Here is a 20,527-nt window from a genome sequence, read left to right as displayed (position 1 = left end):
CCCAACATGGAGGGTACCCTGTTGAAACCACAGTCAGCGAACAATTCTCACACTTTCAAAGGAAAGGTTTAACTTTTTAACATATGGGATACAAACAGGTTTGAGTACTTGAGTATTCTTCTTTGTTATGCTACAGTAAAAGTTTCACCATTGCAGGGTATTTGAGGTATTTCAGTTATCGATATAAATTTCATCAGAAATGTGATGAATTTGAACATGACAACTGAATTACTGTCACCAAACAGTTTCATCAATAAATCACAAGCTCATTTCTGTTTGGCCTATTTGTAGCTTTTGAAATATACATTTCTTGCAAACTTTTCAATCAAGTATTCTGTGCAAAGACTGCCTGCCTGTCAGAACACCACTATAAATCTTGTTCCTGATTCCCCACTCAAGTATTGATGGTTCAGGATAAACACTTCCTGACCTTGTGCTGGACTGGATGGAGATGAACTCACCGATTCCATCTCTTGGTACTCACAGACAATCCATTTGTGTCACAGAATTGTGTTGTTGAAGAAATAATGCTTGTAATAGCTGGACTGCTAAACCCTTGACACACTATTGTAGAGCATTCCTGAAAGTGTGATATAAGCTGTGTTTCCCATTTGTGGAAAATTGACTCTATAGAATTTGTTAGCACTGGTAACAAATTTTTTTTCTTTTAAATTCTGCATTTCACAAATATTCATTAGCCAGACACTTGCCCTTGAAGAAAATTGCATGTTATATTTAAATCGGACGACAAGAAAAGTGATTACTAAATTGATTCAGTCTGAAAATAATTGATTATTGCGGCTGAAGGAGTTATTAGATTAAGCCCTTTTCTTATGTTTTACATGTGAGTTTTATTATGGACGGCTATAAGTGATTATTTCCTTCAGTTTGTTTTTCATGGATGTTCTAAAGATTGCATTACACTTGAAATGTTTGGAAGAGTAGTGAAAAGAATGTGATCAGTTTTCACAATCATGTATTGGAGAGTGCTTCGGGGAGTTGTGTGACAATTTTAGCTTGTTATTAGATGTTTGTGGAAGTGACAGATAGTCCAGTGGGTAGGGGTGTGTTCAGGGGTGTGCTAGAAGCCCAGGGTTGATTCCAACCTGAGTACAATATTGTTTATTAAACTTGCTGCAAAATGTAATAAAACTGTGGCTCCTTTCACTAGTCTTTCCACTTCAATTCATTCTCTCTTTCCCTTCCACATTCCCTTGCCTTCTCCTTCCTTCCTCACTCACTCATTCCTTCATGGACACAATACTTCCTCATTCTCTCCCTCAGTTACCTATTTAAAACTATCTTTCTCTATGTCACCCAGGTAATCAATTCCCAGCTTCCTCCTTCCCTCAGTCTTTCCCTGACTAACCACTCACCCACTCACTGATTGTCATGATGAGATGTATTTCCACAGTTTACACACTTTCAAACGGTAAATAATAATTTCATGTGAAGTGCTGTAGAATTTCCCTCCATTAAACCATTGTCTGATGGCTTATCTCAGGAGACACGAACAAAGAGTAGACACACATAAAAGTTCCTTACAAGTTGCCAATACTTTTTTGTTTGTCAGGCTTTTTTTTAAATTTGGTTCTGAAAGTGTGATGCTTTGAAGAATCCCCATGGGTTGGGCAGTGCTGTGATGTTTTTAAAGAATGGCTTTTGTAGTCTAGTTTACTTTGGTATTGTGGAAACAAATTAGATAAACTCTCACATTTAAGGGCGCATTAAATAGGTCATATCAATCTACTCTTTAGATGGGTATGTTGACCTTTTCTACACTGTCCCAACCAGAATGTGCCCCTTGCTCACCAATATTACCCATTTTTAACCACTGTCTACTTCGTCTGAATTGGAATCTACCCTTTCCTGATCAGATTTGTATTCTTATCAAACATAAATCCTGGTTGGTGAATATTGTAATCAGTGACAAACGAGAGGAAGCCTTAATTTGATTTGTTGGATCCCACCTACAAAATATCGCAGTGTTCATCAGTAATTTCTATATTTATGCTTGAATGAATCCATTGGCCATTAAGGATGCTGATTCCCATGTGGGTGCAAGATTGGGAGCTGATTCCTGTTGACCCTTCCATGATACCGCTACAAATGAGTCTAAAATCCCACTAACAGCTCAAAAGCCTCTTCACCACAAATCTGTTGTGTTCCAGCACTTGAATGCGTTCAGGAGTGCCTATCCACAAATGAAATTCAGTGAGCCATGTTTGATTATTTCTTTGGCTCACAAGGTTTAATACACAAGATCTATTTAATATTTAAGCCAATACAGTAAAAAGAAATATTCCAGAAAAGTTGTTTGTGAAGGGCCTACGTGCTGTCTCCCATAACAGAATGTAAATAGATCAATGCATTCATGGAGGCCTTTACGTTGTGGCAGCTAATGTGTTAACGATGATACCCCCATGCAGACCCTGCCCCTGCCGGTGATTAGATATCTGAATACTGACACAAGCCTCTAGTCACAGTCATGCATTGATCTGGGAAGAAATAAGCTATATTGATTTATATAGATCCTTTATAATTACCATCCATACCTATGAACCAAAGAGTTATACATTCATTTTGGGGTCAATGACTGACGTTTTAATATTCTTGATTTCTTGAGATTTTTTCAGTCTGTTCTTTGAATAGTAACATTATTTTGTTTCTAATGGCAACATATGAACTTTTGAGACATTTCAAATGTACAATTATGTTTATATTAGGTCTGGGGGTGAAACATGATGACAAATCTTTTTTGAAAATTCCATTCCCCCCCCCCAACAGAATACCAACTTGATGGCCTTTTTTATTATGTTTATCATCAATATATGAGCGGCAAATCGTGAATCAAGCTGTCAAAATCATATCTGACCGTACTCACTACTTAAATTCGGAATACAACCTCCTCCCTTCAGGCCGCCGCTACAAAGTTCCAATTGTGAAAACTAAGAGAGCCCGTACATCCTTTATTCCAAGTACCATATCTCTCTTAAACAAATGTGAAGATACCTAAATCAAAGAATTTATGTAAATATGTTTGGTATCTCTCTAATGTGTCAGTAGCTCTGCTGATGTAACACAAATTCCTGAAAAGGCATTAAAGTATTATTCTATTCTATTCTATTTAAGGTTATATAAATGGGGATAACAAAATATTGAAGTAAATTTGTGATGCTGTGGCTTTTATGGATTTAGGAGACTCTGCCTATGGACCACAGATTAAGGTATTCATATCAGGGTTAAATGGGGAGTGTTTCGTAAAGTTTGTGTTGAAGTATCTTTTTTATGGATTTTATTGAGTTAATTTGGGGAATTTGTCAGGGGAGTAGAAACAGTTTGCTCACCTACAGTTTAAGAGACATTTACAAATTTTGATGTGTGATCTGTAACTGATGTATGCCATGATACAATGCTAAATGATTGAAATACAAATGGATGAGAATTCCAGGTTTGAAAACAAGATTTCATATCAGCAATGTTTCATAGCGATAAGCAAATCACAGAATCTGTCAGTTAGCATGTGATCCTGTTTGAAGATATTGTCATTTACACTAAAGACGAATCCGAAGAGAAGAATCAGCTAACATAGGATTAATCCATCCATTAATCTAATAACAGTCTTACAAATACAGTGAATAAGATTTCCAGATTTGAAAGCAAGGTTTAATATGAGTAGTGTTTCATATAAGAAAACAGATTACACAAATGTGGCATTTAACATGCGATCATGTTGGAAGATATTGCCTGCTGCACCAAAGAGGAATCACAACAGAGTTGCCAGCTAATGATAGATTAATCAGGACTGACCATAAAAGGATCTGTCTCTATGCACCCGTGATGGTCCGGGTTAAAATATTGGCCTCGTAAGATGCGACTAACGGGATCGGGTGGTCAGGCTCGCTGACTTGGTTGACACATGTCATCGGTTCCCAATTGCGAAGATCGATGCTCATGCTGTTGATCAGTGGATTGTCTGGTCCAGACTCAATTATTTACAGACCGCCACCATATAGCTGGAATATTGCTGAGTGTGGCGTAAAACTAAACTCACTCACTCACTCACTCACTGTCTCTATGCAGCATAAACTGATGCAAGGCAAATACAGTCTGGAACCAGTCTTTTATAACATGGCTTAATTACAGTACCCGACAGTCATTGTACATTGATAGTAAATGATTTTTGAATGCATGGACCTTTGGAGACCTTCGTTGTTGTTGTTGTCATTACCATACCATCTTGAATTAGGTATTGACAATAGTATCAACAACAGGTTTATCAGACCCTGACATGATTTTTTTATTGGCTGCTATGATTTACTTGTGCTAACATTTCAGAAACAGAAAACAAAAACATGAAAGGCTATGAGGTGACATTTCACAGCCTGTAATCGGCCTTATTATTACATCACCTTCCCTGATGTGAGTTACCTGCCAAGCACGTGAAGTGCTAATTGGTTCAGTTTGCCTATGCCTGATCATCACTGGTGTTTACCAATGTTATTGATTTCAGTAAGCAAACATGTAGGTGAGATATAGCTGATAGCTTATTATGTTTATCTGCTGGTGATAGTGTGGGAATAGAAAACAAAATGGCGGGATAATGATGGTGTACACATTGTTAATGGGGGCAAGGCTTGCTGAGCTGTCCAAGTCTCACAATAAGCTGTACAGAGTTGTATCCCTTAGCTGTGTCAGGACATGCTTGTCATATGATGAAATTTGCTCTCAATATTATCCATGGTCTGTCAAAAGCATAAGTATGTTTGTGAGTTTCAATGAAATGTTGAACATGGTATTTTTGTTAGTTGTGTATGCTTAATCTCGCAAGAGACCCATGAAAATATCTGGCTTAGAATTGGTCTTCAACAACCCAAGGTTGTCGCAAGAGGTGACTAACGGGATTGGGTGGTCAAGCTCACTGACTTGGTTAACACATGTCATCATATCCAATGTGTATAGATCAATGCTCTTGATGTAAATCACTGGATTATCTCGATTACAGGCCTTCAATGATGTACAACTGTTATAGTTTATGTTCACACTATGAACACTCTCTTCGTTTGCATTGCCATTGGTTCTCAATGAGTCTACTTGATTTTCAAGCAATTGTCATTGAATAATGAAGTTTATATGTTGTATCTCCAGGTAAGAACAAGTAAAATGTTAACAAAAAGCCATATTGAGAGGCTAGATGTTTGTGTCACTGCCAGTGGTGTTGAGGTTCAGAATGGTGGTATGAACTCATACTCTATCGTTGATATCACAGGAGCACAATGTAGATAAAAAAGGACAGTTCTTGTAAGAGAGGTAGATTCATGAGTTCTTGTTGAAATTGTTTGTGTCCTTTTAAAGCTGCACATTTATTATATTTGGGGAATGTTTTGACCGAGAAGAAGTAGACACTTTTCAGATTGTCCCATTCTGGGGGGCCCCAGTTAAACATGTACCGGTACATAAAAGGATCGAACATGCATGAACAAAATAGGTGATAAGATAACAGATTCAGGATTGATTTGAAACAAGTCAAATAATGGTTCCTGTCACAAATGTGTATCTTATACTAAATTTCTGAAACATTTAGCGATAAACTCAATGCAAATCAAAACGTGTTGTTGTTTTTTAACTGTTTTGTTTTATGTTAGAAAACTGTAGCAGAAGATGAATTGGCAACAATCTTCAAATAACTTGATGTCTCTGAGCTGTTTTCCCAATTTAGACTTATTAACTCCTAACTTCTTCTTCTAAGCAGCTGCCATATTTAACCAAAAACTGCTGATGCGGCTTAATGCCTAATACCCACTCACTTACCATTTTCATTTCTCTTGCTATATAAAATGATCTTTGTTCTTTTCAGTGGAGAAAAGAAAAATGTTCGCCCAGGTGCTCCATCAGAGCCAAATGAATACAACTTCAACTATAAACGTCGAGGCCTGTTCTTAATCATCAACAACAAGAACTTCCACCCCAACACCGGGCCAACAGACAAGGGAAGGAACTGATGTGGATGCTGAGAGACTTGAGGAACGATTCCAAGATTTAGGTTTTGAGGTCAAGAGATATGATGACGTTACCAGATCAAGAATTTCGACTCTAATGTATGATGGTGAGTGTTTTTTTTAATCTTATGTTAAGCGTCGTCTTGTTGATTATTTTGATAATCGATTCATAATTGACATAAAACTGTTTTAGTTTGGTGGTTTTTATTGAAATGTATCCCAATTTGCCAGATATAGCCAAGCGGATAAGTGCAGATTTTTCACTTAATTGTGCACTTTGTGTTACAAGCATGAAATTTGGCATGATTGTAGCTTATACCCTTCTTATTAAATGAAGATCGAGAGGCCTCGCAGATTTTTTATATTTTCCGTAATTTGGGGAAAAGGGGAAAAAATCATGTTTTCTACTATTTTCGTCATAACTTTTTACAAAATTCTCCAATTCTCATAAGTCATATATCAAATTGTAGGAAATTCATAGCTGATCATTTTTCATCTATACATGTCTTTTATCTTTAAGGGTTAGGATAACACAAAGTGCACAATTTGATCACTTATCCGCCGGGATAGTGATATGATTCTATTTAATGTTGTATTGAGCACATTCTTGTTGATTATTTTTATAATCAATTCATAATCAGCATTAATTTTGAATTTTACTGTATTTTATTCAAATTTAACAGATGGAGGGTGTGATATGAATCAGTTTTATTTTATTTCTCAATGAAATGTGTAGCAATTTATCAGATGAAGGGAATGTGTAAGTTGGCTTAATTCAATGCCCCCAAATAGGCTGAGAGAACAACTTACATTTCACTGAAGATTCCAAAACGGTAGGAAGTACACTTAAATGAATTAGTTTCTTATTTTTACATTTAAAGTTCTAAATCAGAATATCCTTAATTGAAGACTTATTGTTAAAGTTATATCAGGGGACCTTAAGATTTGTCTGTTTGAGACAATTTATTCACAAGATCTTTGTTTATTGATACTTTACACTGAAACGAGTATTAGCACCTGTCAGTAGTGCTATTCAAGTGTCAGTTTGGATTTTAAAGGATTCCTGGGATTGTATAAAAAAGTTGATGCCATGGGTATTAGTGTGCAGATTTTTACAGAATGCTTAAACAAATGAAAAACCAAGACTATTTATTCAGGTTTTAGTCTTGAATATCACCCAAATCCCTCATTAGTTAAAACAGTTTTCTCTGATTTCAATTATCTCTTCAGCTCCTGTGTTTTACTGCTTCTTAACACAAACTTACAGGTACCATTTACCATACAACTACCATCTGGAAGCCAAGCATTAGTCATGGCTGTGTGGGAAGGGGAGATAAATCTTTGACCATCCAGCCTTAATGAAGACTTTGCATTTTGCTGCCATGACTGGGTTCATTTATTTAGGGTCAATGCCTGAGTAGCTATCTTACAGTTGTGCACTAAATAATGTTAGTTCTCAAGCAAACATCAAAAGAGCATTCAGCAGAATCATGTATTCTGGCCAATCTCTGCAATGAAAAGAGTGACACTTTCTAGAAGATGCAATTCAATCAAGAAAACATGACTGACAGCGAGAATCATGATTTTAAGCTTTACGTCTTTGTGACTTGTGAAATATGACATATTTTAACAAAAACTCACCTTACCTCAAGATTACATGCCATGAATTTTTACCTACTACAATATGATCTTGACTATAAAGATAGATGACATTTTTGTATCTGTGGCTTGTTTTTGTCTGGTTACATCATCACATGGTGTAAGAGTATGCCTAGAGAAAGGAAAGCTAGTGGTTCAATCCCTGGCCACGTAATGCTAGAGACATTAATAGATGGTACATGTTGTTACTTTGCCCAGTGCCCCACAAATATAGTGTGGAAAGAAGGACCTAAGAAAGACTGTTGGACATAGCAACCAGCATTAGTTTGAACAACTAGAAGACAGAAATGGACGGACGGACAGACAGACAAGACGGTGCATGCTTTTCACTATATATAGTGTGTGCAATAGTCATGAATGTGACACTGAACCAGTATTCACCTGAGATCACGATTACAGGTGTGACACTAATGACAAATAAAGATCTTCCCTATATGTTAATCATTTGTAGGTATTTATTTCACCATGCTGCTTCCACCATGATGCTAAACAGTGAAAAATTGTGTATACTGGGACTCTCTATTATCACGGGCTCTCTATTATCGCGGCACGCGAAAACATCGGGAAAGCAGAAACACCACGCCCCGCATCGGCTGTTTACATGTGCAAATTATGTAAACTATATTCATCGCTCTTGAAAAAGTCATCTATTTCATTTGAATGTTATGTGTAATTGGAGAAATATTAAAGCATTCATCTTTTCAGTAAGTTCTAAAAACATTTTGAAACTAGCATGACCCCTACTGCCATTACATCTAGCATGAATCAAAACTTACTTCATCAAAAGCAATCCTGCGACAACTATAAGGTCATTTGCGTATTTTCCATGCTAAAAATATAACAGGAAGTGACATATTTATGCAACTTCACTCTGCACACGGCAGCAACTTGTATGGTACGTTTTAAGCCGGAAAAACAATATTTTGTAACGTTATTGTTAGCTTGTATCCAAATGAATAGAAGTTTCTGATGTTTTGGTTAAAAGCATGATGATATTACTAATGTGACTGAAATTCCTAAATATTTTTTAATGATCAAACTATTTAGATTCGTTACTTGTCTTAGTAAACGTTTCACAGTGTCATCTGCTTGTACCGCGTGCCAAAGTAAGAAAATAGCAATACCGCGATAATAGAGAGTTGCTTCAATTTCCGAGTCAAACGAGACAATCGGAATTGCCGCAATGGTATTAAACGAGTTGCGACTATGTATCACATTATTTGTCACAGAAATGAAGATTAAACATCAGTCAACTGAAAATATATATAAAATGCTAAATGTCAGTAGCCGTTCATAATCCCGATGGCAACAGGATTAACTACCGCGATAATAGAGGGTCCCATGATAAATGACTGGTGTTTGTCAAACTGGTCTAATTTTTGTCATCTGAACTTATACATTCTCTCAGGAGAATCATCTTCAGTCAAACAATAAAAAAATGTTGTTTGAAACCATAGAAAATGAATATGTGACCGTGAAATGATTAGCACTTCGACTTCTGTGAGTTGTTGTTTTGGCAAATGACCAGAACCACATGGTGGCACAAGTGATTTTTCCATCTAATGGAATAAACGGCCTCCGCTGCAAAAATTCAGAGTACTTGATAGAGTTACTTTCATGGTCAATAAGATATGTTTGGAAGAAAAATACAATAAACTAAGAGAAACATTTATTGCCCTGTGAAGTATCCACAACAGAACAAAATATGAAAATACAATGCCTTGTAGTATCAAATTATCGTTTTCTTTTGATTTATCTTTGAATGGTTTTCACGAAAAAGTTAATTGAATATAAGGAATCCAAACTGCTGCCTGAAGACCTTCTGGAAAACCAGCTCAGCGTGAGACTATTTGACTGACATGATTGCATTTGTTCTTGTTGTTACAGCATTAGCTTCAAAGCAAGGACATTGATCCTTCATCAGCCAAAATTGCTCTGTCAGTCAGCTAAGAATTGTTATGAGAATTTGTCCTGATGTTGTTTGTATTGTTTGCTAACTTCAAAGAGTAGCAAACGTAACATGAAGATGTTATTTCCAGTAGGCAGCTGTTGCTATATGGTAGGTTTGTCGTAATTATCCTGGCTGGATATGGCCGCCCATAATTACACTAACAGCCCTCTTGTACATGCAGGGGAGCTGAACTAATGCTGGACAAGCAGGGTGTTTTAAGATGGTGACATTAATGTGTGAAGTGATTTTGCATTTACGTAAAACCATGTTGAGGACTCTGAAGCTTAGCTATTCATCATTTCCTTAGAGATGTTTCTGATGGGCGGCAACAGTAACGAGGGAAATAATGTCATCAGGAAATCTGAAGAGTTTGCTGACGTCAGCAATATGTGACGACTCTATTTGTTTGGTTATGAAGAATTTGTACTGTTTTGTGTTTAAGAAATACAGTTTTCTCTACCCCATGTATTATATAATAAAGTACACTTTCGCCCTGAGCTATTATAGTTAAAGTATGAGGACACTTGCATCTGATAAAGTAATGTCGGCACCTTTGATCTTTTAACGAAGCATCTTAGAAATAATATTATTGTTGCTATAGACAAGGAAATGAGCATGTGATTATCTTGGGGATGGGACATGCTTCTATGTTTCTGAATGTTTGTTCCAGGAACAGAAAAGAGTAATTAGTCCTCAGGTGTACCACTGGATATACATTGTTCATTGTTGGATGTTCTGAAGAAGATGTTTGTGTTTTTGAAAGATTGTTTGGCTCCTACTTTCACAGAAGCAAACTGCATGTTCCGTGTTTGTGAGTGAGTGAATGATTTTGGTTTAATGCCACTTTGAACAGTGTTCCAGTTATACCACGGCATGTCAGCTGAATGTGGGAGGACAGCGCACAGTGATTCAGGGCTCAGAAGTTTACGTCTTTAGTGAACCCTCGAGCATGGCTATGTTGCTGAGAAGACTAATTGCTGAATGTTGCTGAATCATAATCAGGATTCAAACCCACAATTACAGGTTTCGGGTGTGAACAAGGGATGCAACTCTACAGATCAGATTGTGGGACATAGATAAACTGGGCTTCCATTCCCTGCGTGTTCTGCCCAAACAATATCGTATCTCCTCCACAGCATGGATGCACAGACACACACACCTTCAGGGGATGTTTTGACGATCTTGTATCGTCCAGTTTATCCTGATGTCTTACTATTGGCACTTCAAGTGATTGTGTATGCTGAAGACATTCTGTCTGTGGAGCTAATAACATAATGTTGGCCTTAGTGTTATCAAAAAATAAAACGGAAATATGCTATGGACAGGAAGTAATGGGCTTGTCTGGACATGGCCGCCATAGTGATGCATTATGGGTTAATGTGGGATCAAACATGGCGGCAGGCTGGATTTCCAGATGATCCCTCTTAATTTATTGTATCACAGACTTAAGAGGTTGTCCAAGGGATTATTATTTGGGAAACCTTCGTGGCAGTAATTGTAAGGAGATATCTTTTTCAAGATGACCCAGTAAGGCTGTTTGTTAACAATAAGATGTTATATTATCACATCTCAGCTGGCTAGTAATATTAGCAATAATAGCAAACGTTTTACACCACTGAGGGTCTTTGAGATTTCTAGGGTAGAAGGTGTATTCATGGGTCCCTTATTGGTTGTCTGTGAGATTTCTAGGCATGAAGGATGTATCCACTGGTCCTCCATGAAGAATCATGAGTTTTGTGTCAATAACATGAACTTCCAGTGCCATCATATCAGGAATGGCTCATTATTCCATGGCAGCAGTCATTGTATAATTACATTAATACCAACCAGATGTCCAGCTGTTATCTTGTCATTCTGGACATAATTTAACATTGGATAATGGGTTACTTATCTACTCCCTTTGTTTCAGTCCATTGGCTATGAGCCTCTCTCAATGTGGTGCTATTGAGTGGAACCAATATTTTCTACAGAAATCAAACATGGCCTCAAAACCTCAAAGGCTTTGACATGTTTATGAGAACACCTCAGAAACAAACACATTGTCTTTTCCCAAGATTTATCAGAAAACAGATGGTCTTCTCGGACCAGGTCTTGTTTGGAAGGGGGAGTGGTCTGGGACGTATATTGATTAGGTTGTAACTTTTGCGTTATCATCGTCACATTCTTGTAGGTTTATGATGTGTCCATTTTTGTTCAAAATTGTAAAATCTGATTGATTTTATACACAGTCTGTAATATATGCTCAATTAAACTTATGTGCTAGTACAACTTTTAAACTGCATTGAATCATTTAGAATTTAAGTTTGAATATGACCATAATGATCAGGTAATTCATTATTATTATCATTATTATTATTTTGCGGTATTTGCCTTCAGTTCGGTATACCGTAATGCAATCCAAAATTTTGGTATTTTCAGTTTTTGTACCATCATAAAATGACAGTTTTGTTCATTCAAAATGATAAAGATTAAAGTTATTTTTTTATCAATGTTATTAAACAATATAAGGTTTGTCTCTTGTTGTCAATTTTCTGCTTTATGATCATATCTCATATACTGAACCGAAGGCCTTGTACCGCAATATGTACCATACCGTGGTGTACAGTTACACCCCTATAGGTCAGAACAACTGGGAATTAAAAATTGTAGGTATTTAGTTTCAAGCTTGAAATGCTTATTGCGGACAATTTGATGATCTGTTTTTGAAAGGTTAGCAACAGTATCAGTTGAACATTTTCTGTTCTTTATTCTCTAGCCATATACGCTCTGCTGTGAGATGCATTACAACAGTATTGCAGTATATATGGATAGATTGTGCCTCAAGATCCATTGAATACATGAATATTGGTCATATGTGATGGGTAAAATATTGGCTGTATTACACAGGCGGAATATTGGCTGTATTACACAGGCAGAATATTGCATTGCTTGAATACAGTATTGATTGCTGGGGGATGGTTCAGCTTACAGTCTTACATGCTTGCAGACTTGATCACAATCACATAGCCAGCCGTCTCATTGGTGAAGTGATACTGCCAGGATTCATCAGATTTATTAATGCCAAATATTTTAAGTGTTCATTGTGTCTGATGGTCTAAGCAAAAGGGTCATATGTTGCTAGTTGGTATAGCCTAAATATGTTGAATATGGTTTTTACATCCATACACCATCTTTATATCTATATTAACATCCATTCACATATTTTACATGACTGTTTTGCCTTAAACACCCATGTAAAGCTGTCAAATCCAAATGTATTCAGTAGGTGTGATCTATATTATCCAGTCCAAAGGTTTGGGGTCATTTTTTGTAAATTGTCTTAACAAAGAGATAGTGCAATAATGATAAGTGCTAAAGTTCCAATGGTCATGTGTATATTGGTGGTATTTTTCTCCACTTCTACAGATATTAACTGACAGTGCATGGTACTTGATGTCAAAGTAATGGCCAGGTATTAATATAAGCGATATTAAGACTTTATCTTAACTACTATATGTATGATGACATTTACAGTCCTGTTGCAATGAAACCTCGGTCAGTTATAAAAGATTATGTTTAAATCATGATCTTTTACTGGAATATCTACAATAATCACAAAATCAAAAATAATAATTATTAAAGTTCAAAATAGGGTGTCCATCTGAATGTTGATGCAGTCATGTTGCTAAACAACTTATAAATGCAAATTGCCGGATCTCGGAAACTGTTTATCAACATTCATAGCGATGATTTATTTCCCTAACACTTTAGCCAGTCAGTGAGAATACTATTATGTCTCACTGTCTTTTTTTCAAGAATCCCATTATTATATAGCATGATATTGAAAATTCTCCTTTAACTAAATTTGTGATCAGGATTGATGTCAGTTTCCCACCAGGGGAAGGACTGTTTCTGAAGTCTCTCATGTATTTCCTCGCCATGCTGAAAATCCTGCATTGGGATGGGAAATTACCTGAACTGTTTTACTCACAGAGAATAACTTTGAAAACTTTGTTCTCCCACCTGCATATGTCATGCATGAAAAATAGGGGTAGCCTAGTGGTTAAAGCATTCGCTTGTCACGCTGAATGCCCGGGTTCGATTCTCCACATGGGTACAATGTGTGAAAACCAAACTCACTCACTCACTCACTTACTCACTCACTTACTCATGAAAAATATAATGTATTGAATTCAAACATTATTAATTGTTCAAATATGTTATGAAATACTGTGATGACTAAAGAATTGCTGTTCAAGTTAACAGTGCTAAACTATAAGTGTCACTTATTAATATCACACACACTTCACAGACAGTAATTTGCACAACCTATGTCAATAGAATGAAAAAAATAGAAAAGTATAAATGGAATACCATATATTGAATATATGTTAAGGTGATATTTATGATATGCATGGAAAAAATATCAAGTTGAAAAACATTATTATGTTTTGCCATGCCATAAGCTATATAATATAAAGGTATTAACTGTAAACATGTCAGTTAGCAATTTGAAAATACATACATTAATGTTTGAAGAACACAAGCAAATATATTTAGTTTAATTGAAAAGATGTCTAGATGTAAATTAGGAAATCTATCATACACAAATTCTTTATCAATAATGCCTGCCTGATGATGTACTTTTCACCAAATGTAATCTGCATTTTAAGATGTTCTCGGAGACGAACTGAAGATGATTTGATTTTCTTGAGACCTCTGTGATGATTTGTCTATTTGCTAACATCTAAACATTGATGTTTACAATTTAATGCTTTATAGTTACATTGTTACATAAAACTAACAGCGGAACAATTGCCATGAACTATTTGACCAGCAGGAAGCAAACATTGTTATGCTCTAAGACAATTGCTGAAACTAATTTTCCAAATATGTGTGTTCCTACTTGTATTATTTTTCTGTTATTTTGTTACGCCTATAATGTCACAGCAGCAATTCCATTAAAGGTTCCAGAATCTCTGTTTAGTGACTTGAGGTCTGAGGCACAGAGTACAATATTGAAACATGAAAAAGTGCCATTGTTCCTTCATTTTACAAACGTTCTTGCATCAATTCCTTCAACCTGTTTGTCAGGCTGAGCTTGTTCCAGGCAATGATTTGGTGAACTGTGATACTTTGTCAAGCACTGAAACAAGATGATGCATGTATGTATGAAGAGAAGTTATGGCTTGTTATGAAAAATAAATCAGGGCTATCAAATTATGATTAACAATTAAATAAAATTCTTGAGTCCCAAATAAGAGCCTGGTACAAGACTGACTGACTGACTGAGTTTAGTTTTACGCCGCTTTTAGCAATATTCCAGCAACATCACGGCGGGGGACACCAGAAATGGGCTTCACACAATGTACCCATGAGGGGATTCGAACCCAGGTCTTCAGCGTGACGAGCCAACGCTTTAACCACTAGGCTACCCCACCGCCCCGCCTGGTACAAGAGCATATATTAATTCAGTGACTATTCTAAGAACTAACACACAGGTGCTTACATTTTACATTTAGTCATAATGGTCTACTGAACTTGTTGGTTTGTTGTTTAACGCCCCTCTCAGCAATATTCCAGCTATGTGGTGGCGGTCTGTAAATAATCAAGTCTGGACCAGACAATCAAGCGATCAACAGCATGAGCATCGATCTATGCAATTGGGATATGATGACATGTACAGTCGTGGGGCATAAGTATTCATCAGTTGACAAAAACTTACGCTCATCACGAAAATCGAGGGTGATATTACAGTGGCGTGCTCGCTAAGTTGGCAACCAGTCAATGTCAGATGTTGCAGGAAGCTGACCGGGCACGTGACGGTCACGTGACTGCTGTCATTTTGTCATCTGCTTCTGTTTACATCTGCCGATATCGGTCATTTTCACGATGGGGCGAAAAAGTGCGGAACTGAGCGACTCCGTCAAAGAAACGATAATTCAAGCATCTAATGAAGTGGGAAATATATCTGAGTTAGCAAGGACACTGAATATTCCCAGGACAACAGTCAACAGTATTTTGAAAAAGTTTCGTGCCACCAGTTCTGTTGAAAATCGCCATCGAAGTGGGCGGAGGAAACTGTTTGGGGGCCGTGAAAATTCTGCACTTTCGCACTTGGTGAAAGGTAACAGAAAGTACTCTTTACAAGATATTACTGTAAAATTCAATGAATGTAAGAAAAAGACATTCTGTAAAAAAACAATTTGGAGGAAATTAGCCCAACTGGGATTTAAAAGACGCGTTGCAAAAAAGAAGATGGTCGTTCGCGAGGTGAATAAGAAGAAAGGTCTTCAGTAGTGCAGGGAGAGAAAGCATTGGACTGTAAATGAAAAATGGAATACATTAATCTTTTCTGATGAAAGCCATATAGTGATTGGGACAGTGAACTCGACAGACCCCACCTCATTTACCCACCCTCTAAACGACGTCTGTCTTTAATGATATGGGGTTGTATGTGTATTCGTGGTATGGGCACCCTAGTTGCTGTGTAAGGAAACATTAATGCTCAGAAGTGCATGGATATAATAGATGACAACTTGTGGCTGGTTATTGCTAGGCATTTTCCACAGGGAAACTAGCTATGTCTTCCAGGATGACAATGTCCCGGTACATTGAGCCAGCTTGGTAACTACCTACATGTAGGATAACGATGTAAAAACCACAGATTGGCCAGCACCATCTCCGGATATCAACATAATTGAAAATATCTGGCTCATGATAAAGCGAGACCTCCAACCCATCGCTCACAGAATTTCAAACCGCGATGAACTTTTCAGTGAAATACTACGTCTCTGGCAAAGCATTGATATTGAGACAGTTCATGGATTGTACCACACCCTTCCGGATAGAATTCGAGAAGTAATCAGAATGAAGGGTCATCTGACTAAATATTAAGGTATTTTTTCTTGAGAAAACGCGTCTTTGGTGAAACGCATAAAATGTAAACAAACGTCCGCCATATTGAAAGTGACGAACCCACGACTGTATCAACCAAGTCAGCGAGCCTGACCACCTGATCCTGTTAGTCGACTCTTATAACAAGCGTGGGTTACTGAAGACCGATTCTTCATGAGTGGTGCACTGTACAATTGCAATAAATGCAGACATTTTTTTATTATTTTGGAAACATTTCTTGTACACGAGAGTTTCTTGTATTTATATAAGTTATCCTATTCATTATATTTGATTAGATATATTTAGTTCTAAAGTGTAGATTACATTTTAATAGATTGTAGAATTTGTCAGAGAATTACTAAGTATGTTTTTTGTTGGGTCTCTAGTCCTTGCCACTGATAGATGGATACAGCATCATGTGTTCATTCACTGAGCACGAATGAATGCATGAATGTTGAAAGTAAGAAAATCAGAGGGTTAAAATGCTACATTAGAGAACCTTCTAGTTTATCCTTTGTATTACACCAAACATGAGAGTGAGTGGATGAGTCGCTGGATGATGGCATGTCAGATGTTATGTTGGCCCCCCCCAAAATAGGGTTTTATAATGATTTTTGTCTCTCATAATTCTCTTTTTAATGGTTCTGTACATTTTACTCTTTTGAATGTTTGTAAATATCATTTGTATGTACAGAAGTGAGACGTAAATATACTTTTGCCTGTCTGTCTGTCTATCTGTCACTGGATGACATGTCAGATGTCTTAAAGAGGACTGAACGCAACTTGCACAAGTTCCAGATCTGCCAGTAAGATTGGCGTGATCTTTCCCTGAAAATGTGTGACCAGTAGTTTTGTTAAAAATTATTTCATGGCTTTATCAGATTTTTACTGTACATTCTTCGGGGGCCATTATCAAACGTCAAAAAATGTCTTTAGGACCTTTTGGGCCATCCAGAAACGTTAACCCATGTGAAACCCTTGTAGGGCATAAAACATATTGTACTCACTCACTGTCAAGAATCAAAAGGACATGCTGGAAAACCTTTCCCATTTCTGTCGCATCCCAGGCTATACTTAAGCTGTCAGCTTTATGTTATACCATTAAAATACATCGTCTGTGGTCTGTTGAATCATTCATGAGCTGCTGACTTTCTCCGAAGATTTAGGCAACATGGAGGGACGAAGAGACAATGGATTACTAACATAGCCGCCATTTCCTATTGTCTGATTGTAATGGTGCTTCAATCCATTGCGCTACCTTCAGTGGATAACAATGGTCACATTGTGCCATGTTTTGTCTATTGTCTCTGACTAATGGCCACCACTGTTATGTGATTACCATAACTGTGAGAAAACAGGTCCTGACATTTGTTGTGGTGGACTCAAAGTGAGGCTGCACAATATCACATTATCTGAATGGTTGAAATTAGTTGTATTGTCTGCGAGTATTTCTGTGTGTCTGGTCACAGAATTCAGTTCCGACTGCGATAAAATATGTGTTTGCGATGCAGTAAAAACATGCAGGAAACGCAGGATGTCTTGTAGACCATAAATCCGAACATTAGTTCAAAAGCGAAATATTAGCTTTGGTATAAAATGCAAGAAATACTAGTACAACATAAGAAATAGAGTGTTGTTGTTGCACAATGGTAAGTGCATTTACATCTCACTCATGAGACCAAGATGTAGTGGAACTGTATCATTACTGAATATTTCAGTAGTTTTGTAATTTAACATGAAAGTCAAACAATCCTTGTCATAACCCTAACATTCAATGCAGCAGAGTTAATATGCCTCTTTAACCTTTTTTTCTAAATTGGTTATTTATTAAGCATGTCAAGTGTTCTTTATCATGTAATAACCTTAAAGTTAAAAGTTAAAGATTTAGGAGTCACTAGATTCAGATACTTAAGGGAGAAGACCGGAAGTAGTCTGTCGTACAGACCCTGAAGTAAATATATCCAAGAAAGCCCACGCAAGTCTAGAAAATGTGGCAAGTCTAGATTTCCTCAGCTTCAGGCTGAAAATGAAGAAATTCTCAGGGCTCCTTTTCATTATTTAATATTTTTTTTATCCCACCGGCATATAATGCGGTGGGATAAAGTCGTCGCCTCGTCCGTCTGTCCGTCCGTCCGTCCGTCCGTAATCATTTTGTTTCCGGACCATAACTCAAAGACCGTTCGATATTTTTTAACCAAAATTGGTAGATATGTCAAAAATAACCTAAGGTGGTGCCTTTTGCTATTTACAGATAATTGTCATTTTTATTTTTCTCGGTTTCCATGGAAACGCTTTTGGACTTAGTCTTAAAGAAGGGTGGGCTTCGCTTCCGGAGCATAACTCAAGAACCGCTCAATATTTTTCAACAAAACTTGGTAGATATATCAAACAGATCCTAAAGTGGTGCCTTTTGCATTTCACAGATTTTTGGCATTTTATTTTCCTGGTTTCCATGGAAACGATTTGGACTTAGTCCCAAAAGTGAGGGTGGGCTTCTGCTTCCGGAGCATAACTCAAGAACCGCTCAATATTTTTCAACAAGACTTGGTAGATATATCAAACAGAACCTTAAGTGGTGCCTTTGCTATTTGCAGATTTTTGGCATTTTTATTTTCCCGGTTTCCATGGAAACGATTCGACTTAGTCCCAAAAGTGAGGGGTGGGCTTCGTTCCAGAGCATAACTCAAGAACCGTTCAATATTTTTCAACAAGACTTGGTAGATATATCAAACAGAACCTTAAGTGGTGCCTTTTGCTATTTGCAGATTTTTGGCATTTTTATTTTTCTTGGTTTCCATGGAAACATTTTGGACTTAGTCTCAAAAAGTAAGGATTGCTTTCGTTTCCGGAGCACAACTCAAAAACCATATAATATTTTTCAACAAAACTTGATAGATATATCAAACAGATCCTAAAGTTGTGCCTTTTGCTATTTGCAGATTTTTGGCATTTTTATTTTTCCCGGTTTCCATGGAAACGATTCGGACTTAATCCCAAAAGTGAGGGGTGGGCTTTGTTTCCGGAGCATAACTCAAGAACCGCTTCAATATTTTTCAACAAAACTTGGTAGATGTATGAAACAGAACCTTAAGTGGTGCCTTTTGCTATTTGGTCGATTTTTGGCATTTTTATTTTCTTGGTTTCCATGGAAACATTTTGGACTTAGTCTCAAAAAGTAAGGATTGCTTTCGCTTCTGGAGCACAACTCAAAACCATATAATATTTTTCAACAAAACTTGATAGATATATCAAACAGATCCTAAAGTTGTGCCTTTTGCTATTTGCAGATTTTGGCATTTTATTTTTTTCCTGGTTTCCATGGAAACGATTCGGACTTAATCCCAAAAGTGAGGGGTGGGCTTCGCTTCGGAGTTACAACTCAAAACCTCTCTATATCTTTCAGCAAAACTTGGCAGATATGTGAGGCAGATATTGAAGTGATGCCTTTTGCTATTTGCAGATATTTGTGATTTATTATTTTCTCGGTTTCCATGGAAATGATTCGAACTTAGTCTCAAAAAGGAAGGGATGGGTTTTGTTTCCGGAGCACAACGCGAAAACTTCTTAATATCTTTCAGCAAAACTTGGCAGATATGTGAGGCAGATCCCAAAGTGGTGCCTTTTGCTATTTGCAGATTTTTGTCATTTATTTTTTTCATGATTTCCATGGAAACGATTTGCACTTAGTCTAAAATCAAGCTGGACTTTAAGTAACTGTCAGATGATTTGTTCTTTCAAAGATGTGGGGGCCGGGGGGATATGTCATCTTCTGATGACTCTTGTTTTACTATGAACTTTTTTCAGTAAAATATGTTCATTTCAGAGACTATTGTTAGTCTAGACCTGAAGGTACACAGGACCCTATCCTTAAGTCCTAAATCAGGACCTTCTGCTTAAGCCCTTAATCAGCACCTCGTCTTCAAGCCCTTAATCAGTACCTTGTCTTCAAGCCATTAATCAGGACCTTGTCTTTTAGAACTTAATCAGGACCTTCTGCTTAAGCCCTTCATCAGGACCTTATCTTTAAACCCTTAATCAGGAC

General features: G+C 37.0%; 1 protein-coding gene across 1 annotated transcript in view; it reads left to right on the top strand.

Annotated features, from left to right (window-relative positions):
- LOC124291747 (uncharacterized protein DDB_G0283697-like) overlaps positions 1–20,527 on the top strand; it is a 130,384-nt gene that overhangs the window by 88,890 nt on the left and 20,967 nt on the right. Inside the window, 2 exon segments of the mRNA XM_046728820.1 lie at positions 5,858–5,975; positions 5,977–6,106. Of these exon segments, the coding sequence (XP_046584776.1) occupies positions 5,858–5,975; positions 5,977–6,106 (248 nt within the window).

Source organism: Haliotis rubra, unplaced genomic scaffold (genome assembly GCF_003918875.1).
Source record: "Haliotis rubra isolate DU_JTF1 unplaced genomic scaffold, ASM391887v1 Scf5, whole genome shotgun sequence".
In the NCBI taxonomy this organism is placed as follows: domain Eukaryota; kingdom Metazoa; phylum Mollusca; class Gastropoda; order Lepetellida; family Haliotidae; genus Haliotis; species Haliotis rubra.
The sequence above is the reverse complement of the archived record's forward strand: the minus strand, read 5'-3'. Positions and strand labels throughout refer to the sequence as shown.